The 20,948-nt window shown below is 42.9% G+C and overlaps 1 protein-coding gene across 2 annotated transcripts; it reads left to right on the forward strand.

The window, feature by feature from the left end:
* Positions 1-290: 290 nt before the first annotated feature.
* On the forward strand, positions 291-20,823 carry glg1a (golgi glycoprotein 1a). Of its 2 annotated transcripts, XM_027000955.3 has the most exons (27): positions 291-696; positions 7,933-7,962; positions 8,175-8,261; positions 8,354-8,569; positions 9,263-9,466; positions 10,198-10,269; positions 10,459-10,645; positions 11,087-11,298; positions 11,487-11,608; positions 11,758-11,859; positions 12,310-12,463; positions 12,741-12,770; positions 13,245-13,382; positions 13,624-13,710; positions 13,880-13,942; positions 14,109-14,222; positions 14,429-14,517; positions 14,723-14,840; positions 14,945-15,037; positions 15,486-15,623; positions 15,785-15,908; positions 16,031-16,173; positions 16,290-16,391; positions 16,497-16,604; positions 16,744-16,864; positions 16,947-17,053; positions 17,341-20,823. In XM_027000955.3, the coding sequence occupies exons 1-27, from the start codon at positions 379-381 to the stop codon at positions 17,506-17,508; spliced, it is 3,447 nt and encodes a 1,148-aa protein (XP_026856756.1). In that variant the 5' UTR covers positions 291-378; the 3' UTR covers positions 17,509-20,823. The 2 variants fall into 2 exon arrangements, with proteins under 2 accessions (XP_026856756.1, XP_026856757.1); XM_027000956.3 differs by lacking the exon at positions 12,741-12,770.
* The last annotated feature ends 125 nt before the right edge of the window (positions 20,824-20,948 follow it).

Here is a 20,948-nt window from a genome sequence, read left to right on the forward strand (position 1 = left end):
TTCTGTTGATGTGGTTTCTTTCCTTAATCGAAGCATGTTTCTTAAGGTTTATTTGCTGTGTATTACTGCGGTCTCCTTGGGTGCAATAAATGTTTTGGAGTTTGTCAGTAACGAGAGCACTATGTAACTGCTCCAAACCTAAAAAAGTAATATACAGTCATATAGCGAATAAATCGCGTCTTGCGTCCAAACATTCCACCTGTATCGTCTCAAATCACTTTATTTAGCCTAATTTGCACAGTGAACGTCAAGTGTGAGCGACGAGCAGTGCGCTCATGTGTAGTCTACGTGGCCTCTTCATGTTGGAGCTTCCTAATAACGCACACCAGCTCTCCCAGGCGTCCGGCTGCCGTGGCTAGCGTAGATAGTTTAGTGAAGATGGCGGATTGTAGACGTGTGCGGCTTCTTGCACTGCTCCTTTCCCTGTCCTCTTGCATGTACTTTACTCAGGGACTTAAAGCACCGAGCAACTCCAACGACAATTTACCAGATAATGCCGACGCTCTTAGGAATCAAGGAGGCCCGCTGCAAGAAGGAAAGCTTGCGGCAGTGGCCGGGGCCTCGTCGCCTCGTCGCGGCAGCGGGTGGAAGCTTGCGGAAGAGGAGGCCTGTCGGGAGGACTTAGCCAGACTTTGTCCCAAGCATTCGTGGAATAACAACCTGGCCGTGCTGGAATGTCTGCAGGATCGTAAAGAGGTTAGGATAACGGAGAGATTCAATGTGTGTGTCGGTAGCAATGGCCCAAGATGGCTCGCTAGCTAGCGAGCTGGGTATCTGCGCAGCTGGGAGGAGAGCACTGGTCGTCAGTGGGCTGTGGTAGATAGACGGCTAACTTTACAGTTTGAATTACATTCGGGGTTATGACCGTCTCTGCAAGGTATTGTGTAGGGAGTTGATTTATTTAACACATTTAGTGCTAAGCTAGAGGTGTGCTGCTAAAATTCGCTAGATATGGTTTTTAAATATAAAAACGCCTTTTTGTTGCTAGCACTAGCTAACCTCAGCTACAATCATGTCCGTAGTTAGTTAGCTAACCTAGCTAGTGAAGCTAGCTAACATAAACGCTTACACATCGTTTATATTTTAAGTCAACGAAGCTACTTCTTGATGTTTTGGACAACGGTTCTGGGGAGAAAACGAACAGCTAGCGTTAAAGGTGTTAACCTAAGACCCTGAAACGCACGCTTTATACCCTAGCTAGCTCAGCTAACTAGCTATGGACGTTAACGTTAGCAAACATTAGCCAAGTCGATATTTAGTTCAGCATGAAGTTGAAGAAATTAAAGTTGGTTAATATTTGCTAGTTGTATGTTGCCGCGTTGACGTCTGTAACTGTATGTGACCTTAGAGAAAAGCAAACCAGAGCTGCTGTTTTAGTCATTTGACGCTAGCTATGTTGGCTAGTGGCTGCAGCGTTTGTTGCTAAATAGTTAGCGTAGCTAGCTAACCTAGCTGTTATTGCTGGACTTTATCAGACTTCCATAAGCGTTGTTTGATTTCTTAAGTAATTGTCATTACCAATGTATCCTCGGTAAACTACTAGCCACTAGCCTTGTTAATCTGGTCTATTCTGGAATGCACTAGCAATGTTATTGTCCCCATTTCTCTACCTAATATAAACAAGCCAAATGACCTGCCGTGTTTTAAAAGGTTTCAAAATGTTTTGCTCTGAATTAGTATATCATACAGTATCGACTGCTCTGAGTTAATCATATCCATATTCTCCCTCGAGTGTGTTAATTTTGGAGAAAGTGTTGCTCATCTCCTCTATCTGCTGTTCTTTGAGAGAACGTTTATGAGCAAATTGAGCAGATGTGTTGAATCACTGTTCGTTGTTCTTGTGATGAATTTTTGTATGGGTTAGTGTTCCTCCCTGGAACTGCAGTGTCAGGCTGTGACGACCCTAAGGGCCAGAATTAAAAGATGCAGCGTGTGGTTCTATTACTTTCTTTGACCAAAGGTAGTTGTTGAAGACCAGAAACTTCCTTCACAGCCTGAGTAAAATTTGTCATGTTTACTCCTTTAGAAGATGGAGATGATTGATTGTTGATAACATGAATTTAATGAGGGGTTTTGCCACAGCCTGGGGTAGTTGCTGAGGTTGAGATGTCTAATGCTGTGGAAAAGAGGTCACAGTTTTGGAAGACTTGTTTTCTTTTACATGGTAACATGAATGTGTACTGTGGTTGATATTCAGGCCTGTTAGGAGGGCTGTTGAGACTCCACTATAGCTTGCAAGAGCCCTCATGTGCTCTTGGTCACTGCATTGGGCTTTATATGCAACCTGGCCTATTTCCCTCTTAAGTGTTATTACAGGTCTCAAAGCCTTTAAAACCTTTGCTAAAATGCCCTATGCATATAGTTGCTTAGTGCAGCCATCCTATATGTGCAGTTTAAATGTAGATGCTGACAGAACCTTCCTTTTGTGATGCATTTATTTTAATACTTAATATATTTGTGTTAGGAGACTCCAATGATTGTGTGAGAACGAAGTCTCTTATTTCTTTAACATTGCTACTGACTCCCTTATGTATCTTCATTGTGACTTGTGCTGAAATTAATTTAAGCAACTTGAATGTGAATGAGGTCAAAAAGGTTGGACTTTGATACAATTTGGGTGTATTACTTAGCAACAAGGTGGCATTTATCAAGTCCTCTCACTCTTAAATAACACATTCTGTCTCTGCAGTTATGCTATTGGTGTCTATACAATGTGTCCAGGATCTGTACAAGTTAGGAAGATTGAGGAGAAGAGAAGATGAGAAGAGTTAGTGCTCACACAAGAGGAGCTCAATGTTGTATAAGGTTGTTCTTATGCCAAGGGTCTCGGGCAGGATTTCCTACATCAGCATTTATCCAGGGTGCCGAGCCTATAGTATTAAATGTGACACTTTTATTTCAGCTTTTTTTGGCATGTGATTGTTCTTTGTGATCCCTTTGTTGATTTTGCATATCCTCCACTAGTGATACCAGGCAGTAGGCTTTGGCTTTTTTATGTTCTAAAAGATGGTTGGCTTGTACTGCTCCTAATCGAAGAGTTTTTTGTGTGGGAAGTCAGAATTAGCCTATACCCATCTCCCTCATAGATCTTCTTTAACTATGATTCACAAATCACAAAGGCTGGATGTACATTAGAACATCCAGAATCTAGAGTAATGGGAGTGCATGTTTTCACACAGCTTTGAAAAGTGGGTACAAGCTATTTTATCTATGCATGCATCAAAAAGTGCCATCAGGCTGCAGTTTTAAACTTCTATTCTGACAAATATGCAAATTAATTTTACAAGGGCTCAGCTAAACAGTATATCACACAGCTAAGCTTAGCTTGTGTGTTTGAGTATTTGTGGCTTCTCTCTACATGCCAGCCCATGTGTGTCTGTGACCAAGAGAGAGACCAATCTCAATCCAAATCCAGTGGCCTATAGAAGTTTTAGTTCATGTCAACTTTCTTGAAGATAAACTCCTTTTAGATGCTTTTGGACCTGTTGGGTAGGAGTTTGGTAGCATTCCTATCCTGTTAATTCACCTTGTGAGATATTCATAAGCATTGACAACAATGGTAATAGCAATAACAATATTAATAATATGGTCCGTCAAGCTCTCATTCTTGGCTCAAGTTCTGTTTACGCATAACACTGTTGGGCCAAAAACCTTTGTACTCTTGTCTTGCACATGAAGTAAGGTTATTGTTTCTACTTTACGATGTGTGTTACATGAAAATGCACCTAACAGTTAGGGAAACTGTTAGCAGAATCCAATCTGTAACATTCTGCCTGCTGCCATTACTAGCTTTCAGTATGTTTTGTGCAATGTTTTGTGCATTTCTTTGCCAACAAGCTATTAGAGAAATGACAGCTTTACTTGGAAGTACACTGCAAATCTGCCTCTGGCTTGGTCAACAGACTAGTAATGGAAAATTATCATAATGGCAGGGTGTGTATGTTAAAAATGAACTTTGCCTCTGTTTAGTAATGGTAGTTTATATAATCCCCACCCATTTGACTAGAAATATTTACTGGACATTTTATTAGGTGCACTTGTAGGTGTGTGGTGTTTTGCACATGTTTTCAGCAACCCTCTATCCCATTCATCCCTGGTCAGTTTCTGATCACTGAAAACTAGATATTATGTGGATGGTAGGCTATCCTTAACACATCTGTGACATTGAAAAATTAATGACATGGTAATGTTTGTTACATTGTTATGAGTGTTTTTATACGTGTCTGTGTAAATGCTGTGTTGGCATGATTTTGTGTGTTGAGAGTGCAACATTGGCCCTCTGCTCAGAGCCTAACCAATTCTGGAGAGGTGGAGAAGAGCTATCTAAAATAATGGTTGGGAACAAATGCACTGTGGTTTCTAAATGAACACACAGTCCCTCTAATACATGAATTGTTGTTGTTTAAAAACTGGTATATGTAAAATTATATATTTTGTGAAAAATGAAATCGATCTACAAAGTTTGTAATTCTGCAATGAAGCTAGTTGTTAACAGATGTTGGCAAGCTGCAATGAGTATATCCTAGTCACATCATATTATTAATTTCCCTACATAACAGTGGGTACATCATGGTTCGTTTTACAGCACAAGCTGCAGCATTTTGCCTTGCTAATCAACCTTGATGCAATGGTTTGTGCAAGGAACCAACAATAGACAAGGCTTGTGGATATGCCAAACTCGTTTGTGTAATAAAGTGATTTGGATTTGGAAAGGAGACATACAAACACATTCCACCCTTTAAACTGCAGTTTTGACTTGCAGAAGCCATTTCCTTTGTGGAAGCCTCTGTAAGCACCACCACTCCACTTAAAAAAAAAAAAAAATGTAGTTATTCTGCAATGTGACAGGTAGAGTACAGTAGTCCATTAAGTATGCATAAATGTTCCTCAGCCTTGATCAGCTAAATGTTTAAGTGCTTAATGAGAACAAGATTATGCCGAGTATGGCCTCCACAGTGAGATGCTGGTATGTTTTTTTTGTTTGTTAATGTTGTTTATTGTACATCAAATTCATAAAGTTGCAGAGGGGAGCAGTTACTGACCTTCAGGGACACATTTTTACCTGAAATACTTCTGGAGTTTGGCCAAAAACCTTCAGAGCTTTTAGAAATCCTCACTATGGGTGTGCAGGTGCACTCAGAAGGCTGAGACAGAACAGGTTTCAGACCCCTTTACCATCTTTATTCCAGTCTGTGATCTCAGGGCCATAAAATGGAAGAACTACTAGTGCTTAACCAAACCAACTGTCTACGCTCTGCTTTATGAAAACCTGGCTTTCTGAGAAGTCCCTGGATAGTGCACTACACCTCTCTGCCTTCCAGCTGCTTAAACGGGTAGAGATGCAGAGGTCGACTGCAAAACCGGTGGAGGAGGAATATGTTTGTCAATGAACGCAGGTGTAAACACGTCACAGTGCTGTTGAAATCATGCACTCCTCATCTAGACCTAATGTTTATTAACTGCAAACTGGGCTAGTGTCCCAGATAGTTTTTTCATTTTGCTCGCCATTTACATTCCACAGGTCGTGTGCACCAGTGAAGAACACAAACTGCTCTCAGATGAAATAATGAAAGATATGCTGTCTGTTGAGCAGTAAATCCAGATGCTATCGCTTGTGCCATAAGAAAAGGGAACATTTTTTGTTAATTGTTACACCACTGTTAAAAATGCCTATAGTGCTCGTTAGCCTCGTTAACCTCATCCAAGCATACAGACAGAAGCTCAAAACCTGCAAGCCTATTGTCACTACAGTGAAATGGTTGACCAGTGGAGACATTGAAAAGCTACAGGGCTGCTTTGAGGAGGCAACAGAAACTAGACGAATGCATGGACACCGTGACCTCATCCACATGTTTCTGCGAGGCCAGCTGCCTTTCACTTACAACATGGTTGAAATACAGTAGCAGTAAGCGATGGTTTTCAGAGGGAAAAGATGGCGGCATTCAGGAGTTTGGACAGAACGCCCTACAAAGAAGCCAGCAAAAGACTGGAGAAATTGATTAAAGCAACAAAGACAGAATACTTAAACCTGAAGGGCTACATTTCAGATAACGACCCAACTAATAGTCTGGAGAGGTCTTGAAGAGTTCAACTACAAGGTGAGAGAAACTACCCTTTTCCTGAACAGCCGCCAGCTCACCAATGACCTGAATGAATTCTACTGCAGATTCGATTGAACAAAGTATAATCTTCAGATTTTCTCTGCCAGTCGCCCCTAGCCCCCTCACCTCTTCCCCGCATCTTACTCCTCATCAATGAGCAGGATGTTAACAGGCTTTTCAGAAGACAGAAGGTGAGAAAAGCCCTGCGACCTGACTTGGTCTCTCCACCTAAAGCAGCTAGTTACCAATTAGTACCAATTTTCAGAAACAACTTCAACAAATTACTGGAACTGTGCATTGTTCCCACCTGCTTCAACACATTGACCATTATTCAACCACCCCCCCCCCCCCCCCCCCCAAGAACATTATTGAAGTTAATGATTACCGGGCTGTATCTTTGAGCTCTATATTCAAGAAGTTCTTAGAACACCTGGTCCTACTGCACCTGAAGGTCAACACAAATCTTCTGCAGTTTGCATACAGAACTAACAGGTCTGTCAATGATGCAGTCATATGATGAAGTATACTTGAGCTCAGCCTTCAGCAACATGGTGCCAGAGCGACTACAGGTCAGACCGTCCAAACTGTTGATGCCAGATCCCATGTGCCAGTGGATTGTGTATTTCCTGACAAGCAGGTGACAGTAGGTGCGGCTAGGAAAACACACGTCAGACCCCCAGACCCCCCCCCCCCCCCGTACCACAAGGTTGTATGTTCTTGCAGCTTCTCTTCAGTCTCTACACCAATGAGGAACCAGATGTGAAGATCCTGAAGTTTGCAGATGATACCACTGTGCTGGGCCTCATGGGGAACGGTAATAGGTCTGCCTGAAAAAAGGAAGTCGAGCAGCTGGTCTCCTGGTGCAGGAGCAACCACCTGCTGCTGAACATGTGAAAGACTGTAGAGATGGCGGTAAATATCAGGTGTTGCCTCCCCTCCCTAACCCCCCTCAACATTAATCGCTCTGTGGTTTGTACTGTGGACTCACTCATGTTCCTGAGCACTACAGTATACAGGACCTGAAGTGGGAGAACATGTCTCAATTGCTGAGAGAGCACAGGGGCGAATGTTCTTCCTGCAACAGTTGAAGAAATACAGCCTGTCGCAGAACTTGATCGGGTTCTCCTGTGATCATTGAGTCCATCACCACATCATCCGTAACCATCTAGTTTGGTTTCTCCACCTCTCAAGAACGAGCCAACTTCTTGCACATAATCAGGACAATGGAGCAGATCGTAGGATTTAGTCTGGTTGGACCTTGTGCCATATTTCTGATTCGGCATTCAGATTGAGAACTGTTACTCTGTTTCCTCTTTTAGTTTTACAGCAATGAGCAATAGGAATGTTGTTGCAGGGAAACAAACCTCCATTTATATATCTATGTAAAATATATATATATATATAAAATATATATATATATATATTATATATATATATATATAAAAACAGCACTTTAATTTTTGCAATGTGTTAAACTAAAGTGCAGGGCACTGAAGTCAAATTGCATTTAGCTAGCAAATCTGCCTGCAGTTTTGCTTCTGGTGATCAGTGTATCTCTTAACTGCAAATCAGGGTTCCCCACTTTCCTGATCTTTTCTCCATTCAGAAGAGCTTGTTTTCAGAATGCTGAGATGAAATTACACTGCATCAGTTCAAAGATGAGGGATACTGAAGCACACTTGGTCTTATGTTCTTGTCTTGCGTTACATGCATTTTAACTTGTTATCTGATGGATTAATGCCAGATTTCTATAATGTGAATAATTGTAACACTGTATAACCTAGCAATGTTCTCCATCCTGACCTGCTTGTATTTCTCCTTTGCCCTTTAGGAGACTGAGATTGCATCCGACTGCAACCATGTAAGTTTCAGCTGAATGAATGTTGTCCAGGTGAATGTTGTCCTGAAAGGGCAGTGAGGGGCATCTTTTACTAGAAATTGTCATGTTAATCCATAGGCAGAGAGAGTTCTGATCTTGGGACGGTTAGGAGCCTACAAATTAATTTGTGCCATTAGGGCTCTATTAGTATTCATCAGCTCTTTATTCAAAAGGCTAAATTATGTTCTTTTTAGCTCCTGTGGAACTATAAGCTGAACCTGACAACAGACCCAAAGTTTGAGTCAGTGGCTGTCGAGGTGTGCAAGAGTACAATTACTGAGGTGAGTTCTTGAAGTGATTACTTTTAGTTTTTTAAATAGACTAAGTGGTACTGTTTTGGCTTTAAAAAGTTAAAATATTGCTGTGATCCCAGATTAAAGAGTGTGCAGCAGAAGAGCGGGGGAAGGGCTACCTGATGTCATGCTTAGTGGACCACCGCATAAACATTACTGAGTACCAGTGCAACCAGTACATCACAAAGATGGCCACCATCGTCTTCAGCGACTACCGCCTCATCTGTGGCTTCATGGACAAGTGCAAGGATGACATCAATGCACTGCACTGTGGGAGCATCAACACTGGCGAGAAGGTGGGTCTGAAACCAAAGGACTCTCTCCCAGGAACAAACACTGCCTGCTTTACACCCCGTTTTACATCCTGTTTTACACCTTTTTATTATTTAGTCAGTGTGTAGTAATCTGTAAAAGGAGCTTTCATAGTAACAGTTTGAATGAGCGTGGTATATAAGTGTAGACAGATTAGCCTCATGTGACCTTCATGCTGCACTGATGACTCGGTCTAGCTGTCCAGACACTGCAATAGTTTACCCATTGTTATCTCAATGTTCCTGTCGAAATACTTGTTACACAGTAATGTAAGTGATCTAAAGTGTGTAGTGGAAAAAAAACCACCATTTGATTTAGAAAAGCTTAAATCAGTTTTTTCTGTTTTCAACCATCAGAAGTAAACAAAACAAAACTGCTCATTTGACTCGGCGGTCAGCACACTGAAACCACACAGCAAGCTGACAGCATGTTGCCACCTACTCATTTGTACATATTTGAACTTGTTATGGTATAAAAAAGCAGAGAAATGGCATATGGTTGTGCAAACCATACAGCCGGTGTTAAATTGGTTAAATGCTAACAGCAGGTTATACTTCACTACTTATTCCTGTTTCTTGTTGTACATTTCTCACTATCTTGCTCTCTCTCTCCCCATCATGAACATGCGTGCTCTCTCTCTCTCTCTCTCTCTCTCTCACACTCTCTCTCTCTCGTAGGATGTGCACTCTCAAGGAGAGGTGATAGCGTGTCTAGAGAAAGGGCTTGTGAGTGAGGCGGAAGACCAGGCTGGCCATTACGTGATTAAAGACGACTGCAAGAAGGCCATCATGCGTGTGGCCGAGCTCTCCTCAGACGACTTCCACCTCGACAGACACCTCTTCTTCGCCTGCCGCGATGACCGCGAGCGCTTCTGTGAAAATGTGAGTTGACATACTCACATGCATGCACACATATTAGTAATATAAATGCATTCACGTGTACCATTTTTAAAATAATATTTTAGCAGTAAACTTCAAAAAAGTAAATATTTTCAATGTTCAGGATAAGTTTTCTTTACTTGCTTGGTATAAGAGGTACATATGGCGTAAAAATGACCTCCCATAGACCTGCACTTGTATAAGTTCAAGCTCGTGGAACACTATTAGAAATTCTAATATACTGCTAATGTAACAGGGGTATACCACTTGGGCTTTTTGTTGTGTTGTATGGTACACTTGACAAAGAACAGCTTGTATATTTTATAATTGACTTATTACATTTACGTTATCATTCTTCTACAGAGTGACTTGCATATTAGTCAGTATGGCAGTACGGGTGCTCCCTGGGAATAAAACCCATCGTTTTGCTGTTGCCGGAACCTTTCTTTACCTGCTGTACCAGACTACTAGATTAAGTTGCATGTTGCATTTTTTTTTTTTAGGGTGGTTAGCTTCTTTCTGCACCAACTCATCAGTTCTGCATATCAAATATATATGGATTTGCTTCAGACATTGTTGTTTAAGGATGAAAGTTTGCATGTTACATAAGTCGATTCTGTAACTAAAGAAGCTGCTGCTATAACTCTGAGGTCTCTCTAATAATTCTCTAAATAACCAGAGGACACACTGATTTTGAATGCAAGAATGTGCGTGAACCTGGTTTTGTCATTTAGACTCCAGCGGGAGAGGGGCGAGTCTACAAATGTCTCTTTAACCACAAGTTTGAGGAGAGTATGTCTGGAAAGGTAATTGCAATAACTACTTTGGTCTGTAATGTTTCTTACAATATTGATTTCACCTTGTTTATAAGAGATATGGTTGCTGGTGTCAGCCTCCGTTATTGTCCAATGTAATTACTGTAATAGAACACTGTGTGTGTCTTTCTGTCTGTCTCTGTGAAAACTGATGGGCGTATTAAACATTGTGCTCTGCAGTGCAGGGAGGCGCTCTCCACCAGGCAGAAGCTAATAGTGCAGGACTATAAGGTCAGCTACTCACTAGCCAAGGCTTGCAAACAGGACCTGCGCAAATACCGCTGCAATGTAGACACCACTCTGCCCCGAGGGAGAGAGGCCAAGCTCTCCTACCTGCTGCTGTGCCTGGAGTCAGCCGTCCACAGAGGTAGGCGTCTGGCTGCGCCTGTGGGTATTTCTTCTCTCTCTCTCGCTTTCTCTCACTCACAACCTGTACAAGTTCAGAGTAGCACATTTCAGTTGTCTGTCAGCACGCAGGGCTTATACAATTGCCAGCTTTTCTGCTGTAGAGCGATGATTGAATGTTTGGAGTTTTGTGCATAGGACCCGCATGTGACTGCACTGGGCTCTGCTTTCTTACCATTCTAAAATAACCTTGCACAGCACAGATAATATTAACGCAGATATAATAGCTCAGTTTAAAAGTTGCCATCAAATGAGAGAAATGTATGAGGGGGTGTACTGTAGTAACTGTAATATGCATATAACAGGTAGTGGATGAGTGCCCATATGTGCACCAGTGCAGCTGTGAGTGTTGGAGGGTCTCCAGTTTCTGGCTGCTCAGTCTTGTTCTTTGACTGTATGTCAGGGCGTTCGGTGAGTGGCGAGTGTCAGGGGGAGATGCTGGACTACAGACGCATGCTGATGGAGGATTACTCGCTAAGCCCCGAGATCGTGTTGCACTGCCGCGGCGAGATCGACACGCACTGCTCCGGCCTGCACCACAAAGGCCGAACCCTCCACTGTCTCATGAGAGTTTCCCGGGACAAGGGCATCATGGACAACCTCTGCCAGAAAGCTGTGAGCTCAGTTCAGCCACACGCCATTGCGCACTTTAAAGCCTGGCCTGACTATGGGGCTGTGACAAAAAATCAACACATTAGGAATCCTTTAGCAGGGGCTGTAGTAAATAATTGTAGTGCTGTTCATGCTTGACTGGTTGCAGGTGTTTGTTAATAACGGATGGTTGTGCAATGTTTTGTCCTCAGCTTCAGACCTTGATCCAGGAGACAGACCCTGGGGCAGATTATCGGATCGACCGGGCACTTAACGAGGCGTGTGAGTCAGTCATCCAGACTGCCTGTAAACATATCCGCAATGGAGACCCCATGTGAGTACATGCACTAACCCTCATTCCACAGCAGTCAGACACAGGCAGGTCTCAGATTGGCTGCAGTCATTTAAAGGAGCAGTTCAGTCAATGAGTACCAGAAGCACATTTCTGTTAACGTGTGTGGATGTTTGTGTTCACATGCATAGGATTCTCTCTTGTCTGATGGAGCATCTCTACACCGATAAGATGGTGGAAGACTGTGAGCACCGGCTGCTGGAGCTGCAGTACTTTATCTCCAGAGACTGGAAGTGAGTGTCCAAAGCCTTAATGCTCCGGGCATTATTAGGACGTTCGCCATTGCACGTGAAGCTTAAGTAGTGAACAACTTCGACCGAGTGATTTATTATTTGTGTGACATCATCATCATAACTAAACACACAGGAGAGCCAGTTTCAGTACTCACCATCTTCCCCTCACATTTTCCTAGTACAAAAGCAAAAAATTATTCATGTTGCCAGTAACACATTGAAGTATTGTGTAATGTTATTCAAATCTCTGCTCCTTCCTCACCAAGTATTTTATCTTCTGCAATTAATAAGCAGTTGGTTTGATACAGACTAATGTTAATTAAAAAGGGTCAAACTTTAGTCTTGAGACTTGGGCACAAAAAGGAATTGTACTCCTTTCACAGTAATTTGTTAATATTACTTCACCAAAATGTTCAAATGAGACCAAACATTACTCTCTCTTACTCACAGGCTGGACCCAATCCTATACAGGAAGTGCCAGAATGATGCTGCACGTATCTGCCATACTCACGGCTGGAATGAGACCAGTGAGTTCATGCCCCCTGGAGCTGTCTTCTCCTGCCTGTATCGCCACGCATACCGCACCGAGGAGCAGGGTCGCCGGGTGAGTGGCATACAAACACCCACACACCGGCATTTTAGGTAAGCTAAAATTTTAAATACAAAGTATGCAATTGGTGAGTTGTAGTCGTGTCTGTGTGTACGCAAGAAAGGGGAAAGCACTTAGTCAGGCAAATGGCCAAGCCTACTAGACTTGTAGAAAAGGCTTTAAGACTCGATGTTTCCTCTGTGACTCTAAACTTCTCACTTCACTGTAACGTGTAGTTGATGTAAGAACACTGCTGAATCCTTTCTAAGCCTAACCTCAAATTTAACCACAGGACTCCTCCGAACAGCAGAGCGATGCTGCTGTAAGTATCATATTTGTGGTGCCGCTGCTCAGAAATAGATGTCCACGGGCCAAGTGATGCATGCTGGGGTGAACAAATCAAAAGCAGTAACATTTTTCAGGCTTTGGAAAACTCGTTTAAATTTTTCACTCACTTAATTTTTTTTTTCAAAGACTGAAAAATGAAGGCTTCAGAATTTAATTTGTCAATGATTTTGATTGGTATGGGAAGTGGGATTCATCTAGCTAATCAGTAAGTTGGATGTGTTCAGTCTTGATCAAATTAGTCAAGCATATGCTTGTCTGAGATTTCATTGTTGGACTGGGCAAGCATAGTAATTTGGTGCACTAATTTGGCTAAAAGACCATTGGAGAGGAAAAAGGTCAGACCAGAATGTGTCTTCTGACTGAATGTGTATGCTTGTATGAGTGAGCGTTTCAGGGTTGTTGTGTCTCCGTGCATGTTATTTATCTCTAAACTGTTGTGTATCTGTAGTTATCTCGAGACTGCAAGACAGAAGTACAGCGTATCCTCCACCAGAGAGCCCTGGATGTGAAGCTGGACCCAGACCTGCAAAGGCGCTGCATGACTGACCTGGGCAAGTGGTGCAGTGAGAAAACAGAACCTGGCCAGGTCAGTCAACCTTGCAGCTGTCCATATACTTTTATACAATGAAAAGCTTATGTGAGAATGGAAGCTATTCGCCATATCCCCACACATGCCAGGAAAGCTGAATTATAGTGAATCTACGGCTAGTAAGATCACTTTCAGTACCAATTCTGACAATTTTTGTTACTTGGTTATAATTGTAATCAGTTCAGTAAATGTGGTAAATCTTTCTAACCCTCTCTAATCCCTCCACGGTGCACTGCAGGAGCTGGAGTGTCTGCAGGACCATCTGGAGGATCTGGGCTCAGACTGCAGGGATGTGGTGGGTAATCTCACCGAGCTAGAGTCTGAGGTAAGACGTGCACTCCACTGCTTCATGAGCCTTTATAGTAATGTTGCATTGCTCTCACTGCAGACACTGTGCATGTGTTTTGGGTTTTTGTTTGCCACCATTCTGTGGTTTTGTGATTTATGTGATGTGTAAGTTATATTTAGTGCTGTTCCTGCTTTTGGTATCTCAGGACATTCAGATTGAAGCCCTGCTCATTCGAGCGTGTGAACCAGTCATCCAGTCCCACTGCCACGTAAGTCAACCAGTTCCAAAACCACTTCCATACATGCTCGGCTTGGACAAAGCCCAAAAATATTGCACCAGCTTTCTGCCTTACAGGCCCTCCTGGGTTTTTCCCTTTCTCTCCTACTGTATTTTCCTCTCACTCACTTTTATCCTCTTACACCCATGTCTCGTAGGAGGTAGCAGATAACCAGATAGACACTGGAGATCTCATGGAGTGTCTTGTGCTTAATAAACACCAGAAGGAGATGAATGAGAAATGTATAGTCGGAGTCACGCACTTTCAGCTGGTACATACTTCACACACAGCTCCAGTTCTGTATCCAACTGATGAATCACTTTATCAGCACATACTGAATGTGTAGCTGTTCTAAAGATTTAAAGGGTCCCTTTTAAAATAAAACATGTAAATGTATTCAGATTTTATAATAACTGATGATGAGCAGCAGTTTCTATTTTACTACTGTTCACTCCATTCTGTACTCCTCTTCCTCAGATCCAGATGAAGGACTTCCGTTTCTCTTACAAGTTTAAAATGGCCTGCAAGGAGGATGTTCTCAAACTATGCCCCAACATTAAGAAGAAGTGAGTGCAGAACTGCCTGTCACTTCTAACACCTTTCTGGTTACAAGTATACATTTGTAAGGCAATATTGTGTTCTGCCTTACCCCCAGCTGGCTGTGTGTTTGTTTGTTTGTTTGTTTGTTTATTTGTCTAACTACTCTCCCACCAACCTGTGAATGGAACCTGTAGAATGGTAGAGTAATGGGGTGTGTGTGCGCACCTGCAGGGTGGATGTGGTGATATGTTTGAGCACCATGGTCAGGAACGACACTCTGCAGGAGGTGAAAGACCAGCGCGTCTCCATGAAGTGCCGCAGACAGCTCCGCGTAGAGGAGCTGGAGATGGTCAGCTGATCCTCAGACCACATCCCTTTCAGTTCCAGTTATTTTCTACCAAACCTAAACTAATGTTGACTGCACTGTAACTGTGTTGCTGTGTCTTTCTATAGTCGGAGGATATCCGCCTGGACCCGGAGCTATACGACAGCTGTAGGCAGGACATTAAGGATCACTGTCAGAATGTGGCATTTGGCAACGCTCAGGTCAGTGTTTGTGAAGGTTCCCGTAGAACGACACACTGTGTGCAGGCTCAGTCTGAGCATAGGCTGCCTGTCCCCTGTGCTTCAACAAAGCAGAGCAAACAAAGGGGGGTAATGTATATATGACTAGTATTAAAAAGGAGAACGTTAAGTTAATGGTAGCATTTAGATGCTTCGTTGGTCTGGGTAGTTTGGAAAGAAATGCATGTTACTGAACATAATGTGTACACATTGGAGCTCATATTTTAACTGTTCAGTGAAACAGGAAATATGATTTTTGTTTGTATACTCTGACAGCTAATTAGCTGGAATACTTAATTTAGATAAATATCACTGAGCTTCTGATTTTCTGTGTAGTCAAAGTGTGGGGATAAGTTTGTGTATGTTTGAAAAGCACACGTCTGTGTTTCCATGTTGATGTATTGATGGTAGGTAGTTGTGTGTCATGCAGGTGATTGAATGTCTGAAGGACAATAAGAAGCACCTTAACCAACGCTGTCACCAGAAGCTCTTTAAACTGCAAGAGACTGAGATGATGGACCCTGAGCTTGACTTTCAGCTTATGAGAGTGTGCAAGCAGATGATCAGGGTAAGTGAGGAACGTGCACATATGCTCCGACTGCAGGGGAGGGCTTTCCAGTGTGAATATGAAGGGAGTGGAACTAGCTGGTTTAGTGTGCTCAAAAGTGAATGGTATGCTATTCTGCTGTACACAGTAACTGATTGGAGTGCCTGTTTGATGCGTTGCAGCGTTTCTGCTCTGAATCTGACCCCAAGAACATGCTGCTGTGCCTGAAACAGAACAAGAACAGCGAGCTCATGGACCCAAAATGCAAACAGATGATTACAAAAAGACAAATCACTCAAAACACAGGTACGTCCTACTATGCATACACACTGTCTTGCACTCAGTCATCCCATGTCTCATCTCTGATGCAATGACTCCAGTAGTAAAAGGCCAGCTGTTGACGGTCCATTTTTCTCCCGTGTGTCCAGATTATCGACTGAACCCCGTGCTGAGGAAGGCCTGTAAGGCCGACATCCCAAAGTTCTGCCAGCAAGTCCTCAGCAAAGCGAGAGATGATACTGAGCTGGAGGGCCAGGTCATCTCTTGCCTTAAACTCAAATATGCTGACCAGGTCTGTCCCATTGGCTGGATGCCACCTTGTAGTCCTCACTCTAGGCCTTTTGTTGTTCATAATGTCGTGTGTGTGTGTGTGTGTGTGTGGTTGTAACTGGTTTGAAATGTGTGCAGCGTCTTTCTCCAGACTGTGAGGATCAGATCAGGGTGATTCTGCAGGAGTCTGCTCTGGATTACAGACTTGACCCTCAGCTACAGCTACAGTGCAGTGAGGAGGCCAGTCTTTGTCTTTTGATCACCTCCATCTTAATGCGCATTAATGCAGGACTACAATTGCATGCATGAGTATGCTGGTGATCAGTCGTTCGTGTGTGTTTTTAGATCCCTCGGCTGTGTGCGGAGGAGGTAGCGGCCCAGGAGCAGACGGGGCAGGTGGAGGAGTGTCTGAAAGTGAATCTGCTGAAGCTCAAACATGAGGGCTGCAAAAAGGTGCATCAGTACTCATTGCAGCAATCTCGACCATGGCATTACTGTCTGATTTTACCCCCTGCTGTTTAGAGTATTGACTTTGTGTGTGTGTGTGTGTGTGTGTGTGTGTGTGTGTGTGTGTGTGCGTGCACGCATGCAGGAGGTATTGAACATCCTGAAGGAGAGTAAGGCAGATATATTTGTGGACCCGGTGCTGCACACAGCCTGTGCACTAGACATTAAGCACCAGTGTGCTGCAATCCCCCCAGGCAGAGGAAGACGTGAGTGCACAGGCGTGACACCATTCACAACGTGTGCCTGAACACCTTTCACGTGCTGACCTGTCTTTTGTGTTTTACTCAGAGATGTCCTGTCTGATGGAGGCTCTTCAGGACAAGCGTGTGCGACTGCAGCCTGAGTGTAAGAAGAGACTGCAGGACCGCATCGATATGTGGAGCTATGCTGCCAAGGTAGAGCCCACGGGCATGCACACACTCAGCAGCACACAAAGAAAAGCTGATATCCAGTATTCATGGAACTTCTACATAGGGAGACTTTGCAATTGGCCAAATAAGCACACTCATTTCTTATACACTACCCAGAAATACTAGTATTTGTTGAAAGCTTTGGGCCATTTATGCAAGTGCAACCATGCCTACTAGGTGTCTTTTTAGTGTTATTGTTATGCTGGGGTGGAGCATTGCTCACTAATCATTTGTTCTGTATTAACCTTTCTGCTTCTTGTTCTCTCCTCCAGGTGGCGCCAGCAGAAGGCTTCTCAGACCTAGCTGGTCAGGTCCTCTCCTCTCCAGCTAAGAACTACATCCTGAGCATGATGAGCATGTGTGTGGTGCTGCTCTTCCTCATGGGGCTGCTGTGTGGTCGTATAACCAAGCGTGTCACCCAGGAGCTAAAAGACAGGTAGAGGGGGCCACCAGGGGCAGGAGATGTGGGAAGACACCTGTCCTCACGTGGTGGAGGGGGGCAGCCGAGTATGCTCCTCTCTGTCCTAGAACAAACCCCAAACACCTACCCACCCACCCCAGCCGGGGCCCTGAAACTTGCCCTGCGAAGAGAGGGGTTGAAACTGAAGCAATGCGTGTTTCCTGTTACTGGCATCGACCGTGTTGGGACCTGATTTTATCCTCTTCGTGCTCATCATTTTCTGACTGCATTACTCTGGCATCATCATCTGCTTCTGTGACAGGACCTGCCTGCAATGGACCCTTGAGTGCGTGTGCGTGTGTTGCCAGTGTCTTCGCATACCCTGTTTCCTTTTACTGCTTTCTCCATGTTGGTGGACCTCCTGTTGCATTTCTCTTCATATGCAGATCATGTATTTATTGTTGATGCTTTGGCTGTATTGGATGTTGTACTAGGAGTTTTTACTTGTGTGTTTGGGCTTCGTGGTGTTCATGTGCTCCTTCGTTGTGTGATGAGGCAGCAGGTTTGTGCTACCAAATTGCAGAAATATTTTGGTGTGTTTTTGGGAGGTCATCATACATTGCAGTTGCACATGGTGGCCAAGATATTTGTTACTAGGTTTATATGTGCAATAGGGTTGCAGTTACAATACATGATTGCAATTATTTTAACACATTATTGCATTCATAAATCGCCATTAACAAAGGTTCTTCCTTACAGTACAGTCTTGGCATACATTTTGGAAATTGCTGTGATTTCATCTGCTAACTGAAAGAACACTATCAGAGAGTAGCAGCATTACTTGCTTGATGGTATTCTTTAACTAGAAATGCTTGATGTTGATTTAGGAGGTGCGCTACTTGGCTAATTGTAGAGGTAAAAACAATTATCTTAAAATTCTTATTTGTGTAGCCCTAGCGTGAATGCAGAAATGCGCGCGGGTGTGGTGAGCAGGCATGCAGCATATTTCCAGTAAGACAATTAAAAACATTTGTGCGCAACAGTCAAGGAATAAATAGCCTATCTGAGTCTACTTCGTTTGGGAAAATGGGGAAAATTTATTTCGTTTTGTTTGGACTTTGTGCAGAGGGATACTTATGTCTCTTTGTTGGGGGGTTTGGGTTGTTGACAAGTGGAGACATCAGACCTGAGGTTGGTTACTCACTGTATTCCCATACACTGACAGTCAATCAAACGGAGAAAGAAAATTTATTCTGATCTGAGCCAAAGGAAGAGGGGATTTTAGGAGTCCTCATTGGAAGTCTATTCTAGGTTAAAATCTTTATGAATATTTATATGTGATCCTAGGTCAGAAGTCTTCACCTCTACACCTTCACTGTAGCAGGATGCTGAGTGGTTCTTAACGCCAGACAGGGTTTTTGATTGTGTGATTTTTCGCCCCCCACCCCGCTCATATTTGCTGTGAGTTTAGCTGGTCAGACTTTTGGCGCCCTTGGAGGTATGCTGCTTGCTAACTAGAGTTCTAGTAGTGCCATGTGTAAAGATTGATATCATTATGTTCAAACCTGACCCCCGAGGCCTCCTTACAAAGCACATTGTGTTGAAATTTATCTGTCAGATGCACATTTTTGTGTGTGTACTTGTTTAGCTGTATCCTTTATGTAATGTTCAATGTTGATCATAGCCTTAATTTATTTTTACATTAAGGTTGGTTTGTTTGATAATCAGAATGTTTTCTGGATGCCTTGTTCTTGGGATCTCCTGGTAATAGTCTCACGTGTTGCGGTCTGAGGTGAGACCAGTGGACATATGCACTAGCTTCGGTTCTCTGAACTCGGTGGACATTATTGAGGATCATGTGTTTGAGTTCAGCATACCATGAGTACTGAAGTGCTGGTTAAATGACTGCCCAGCTCCAGTTCTGTGACATCATTTGCAGAACATTTATCATGCCCTTCACTCCACTCTCCTGCATGCCCCTGTTGTTCGTCGGCCATTATTTGCCCAACTGTGACCAACACAAGCTGCTGTTGCCTTGTGTTCACGGCTGACCACGGCAGACCTTTCAACGGCTTGTTAGCTTTTTTTTTTTTTAATTGGAAAATTGCCACAAATTTAGCAAACCGAGAGACTTTAAAGGATAAAATGTTCATGTTGCAACTATTGAAATGCCTCTACAGCTAAATCCGTTCACACTTTCATGCTTCACTGAGGGATGAAATCATTTAACCAACTGCTAGAGGAAGAGTGAGCTGTACTACAGTCTCCGTTCGTCCCTGCCTAAAGGTTTTGGTGTTTTTATTGGAGGTGGGCAGGGGTCATTCTGCGCTTTGGCTAATACTCTGACCATGTTAGAGATCATGTGGCTATGTCCGTATACTGTATATAGCTGTGATTTTACAGAAGAATCTCTGCCTCGGGTTTTTGTGTTTTTGGTTTTGTTTTGTTTTGTTTTTTTCCTCTCCCCCACTTGTACAAAACTTGGATGTCCTTGTATAGTTAATGGTTTTAGACTCACAGGCAAGAAGAGGTAAAGACTGCACACCCCTTAACTGATCATGATGACCATTATTATTATTATTATTATTATTATAATAATAACACTAATGGCCAATTACTAGGTTCTATTGCAAGTTTTTCTTATTTAATAAATTCTTCACCAAGTCCATCAATGTAATCCAAAAAATTAAGTTGGAACAAATGAAGCTAAAAATATTCGACTTTCCATTTTGGATTTCTTCAGTATTAACTGGTCTTAGCTGTGTATACTTTGCCTTTAGACTTTAGTTCTGGATGGAGTGGTAGTGTCCTGATATAACACATGAGGCAACTGCTCGTACACATCCCACAGACAAAGAGCAGACCTGAGCCGTTTTGGTTTTGTTTGGGGGGGGGGGGGGGGTCTTGTTTCTGTTTGTTGCTGGGTCTCTCTTGAGCTTTCCTTTTTGGGGGGGTAGGAGGGAGAAGTGGACCATTCCTTAAACATAACTTGCCAACCATTTTGAGGGGGTGAATCTAGCACTGGAAATACTGCTTTATATTTGCCTAATCAACCCCCTTCAGATGAGCACTATGTGAAAAGCGGTCCCTGTACAAGTGCTTACTGTCTGCTGTCTGTGACTCCAGCTAAGAAAACACATAGTTATTAGAAAAACTGCTAAGTGGCAATGATGCATTTTGGGTTTGTATGTTTATTTTCCCCTGTGTACAAATTTCTTATTAAAAATATTTTCCCCTAAAATCTAATGAAGCCATGTATTATAAAACAACTGCTTTTCTTGTTCTTTTTTGGTTGCTTTTGTTATGTACAAACTGAATTGGAGAATTGTTAATAAAATCAGTTTGCTGGTTTGTATTTTGGACTTCATTTTTAAACCACACAATTTATCTCTGGTCCTAACAGTTCAGTTACATGGTTGTAAAGAAATATTAATTCTCATTTTGTATACTATGTACCATAAATTAAATCTGATCACAGCA

The sequence above is a fragment of the Electrophorus electricus genome, chromosome 4 (genome assembly GCF_041902795.1).
Source record: "Electrophorus electricus isolate QZ-2024a chromosome 4, ASM4190279v1, whole genome shotgun sequence".
Taxonomy (NCBI): domain Eukaryota; kingdom Metazoa; phylum Chordata; class Actinopteri; order Gymnotiformes; family Gymnotidae; genus Electrophorus; species Electrophorus electricus.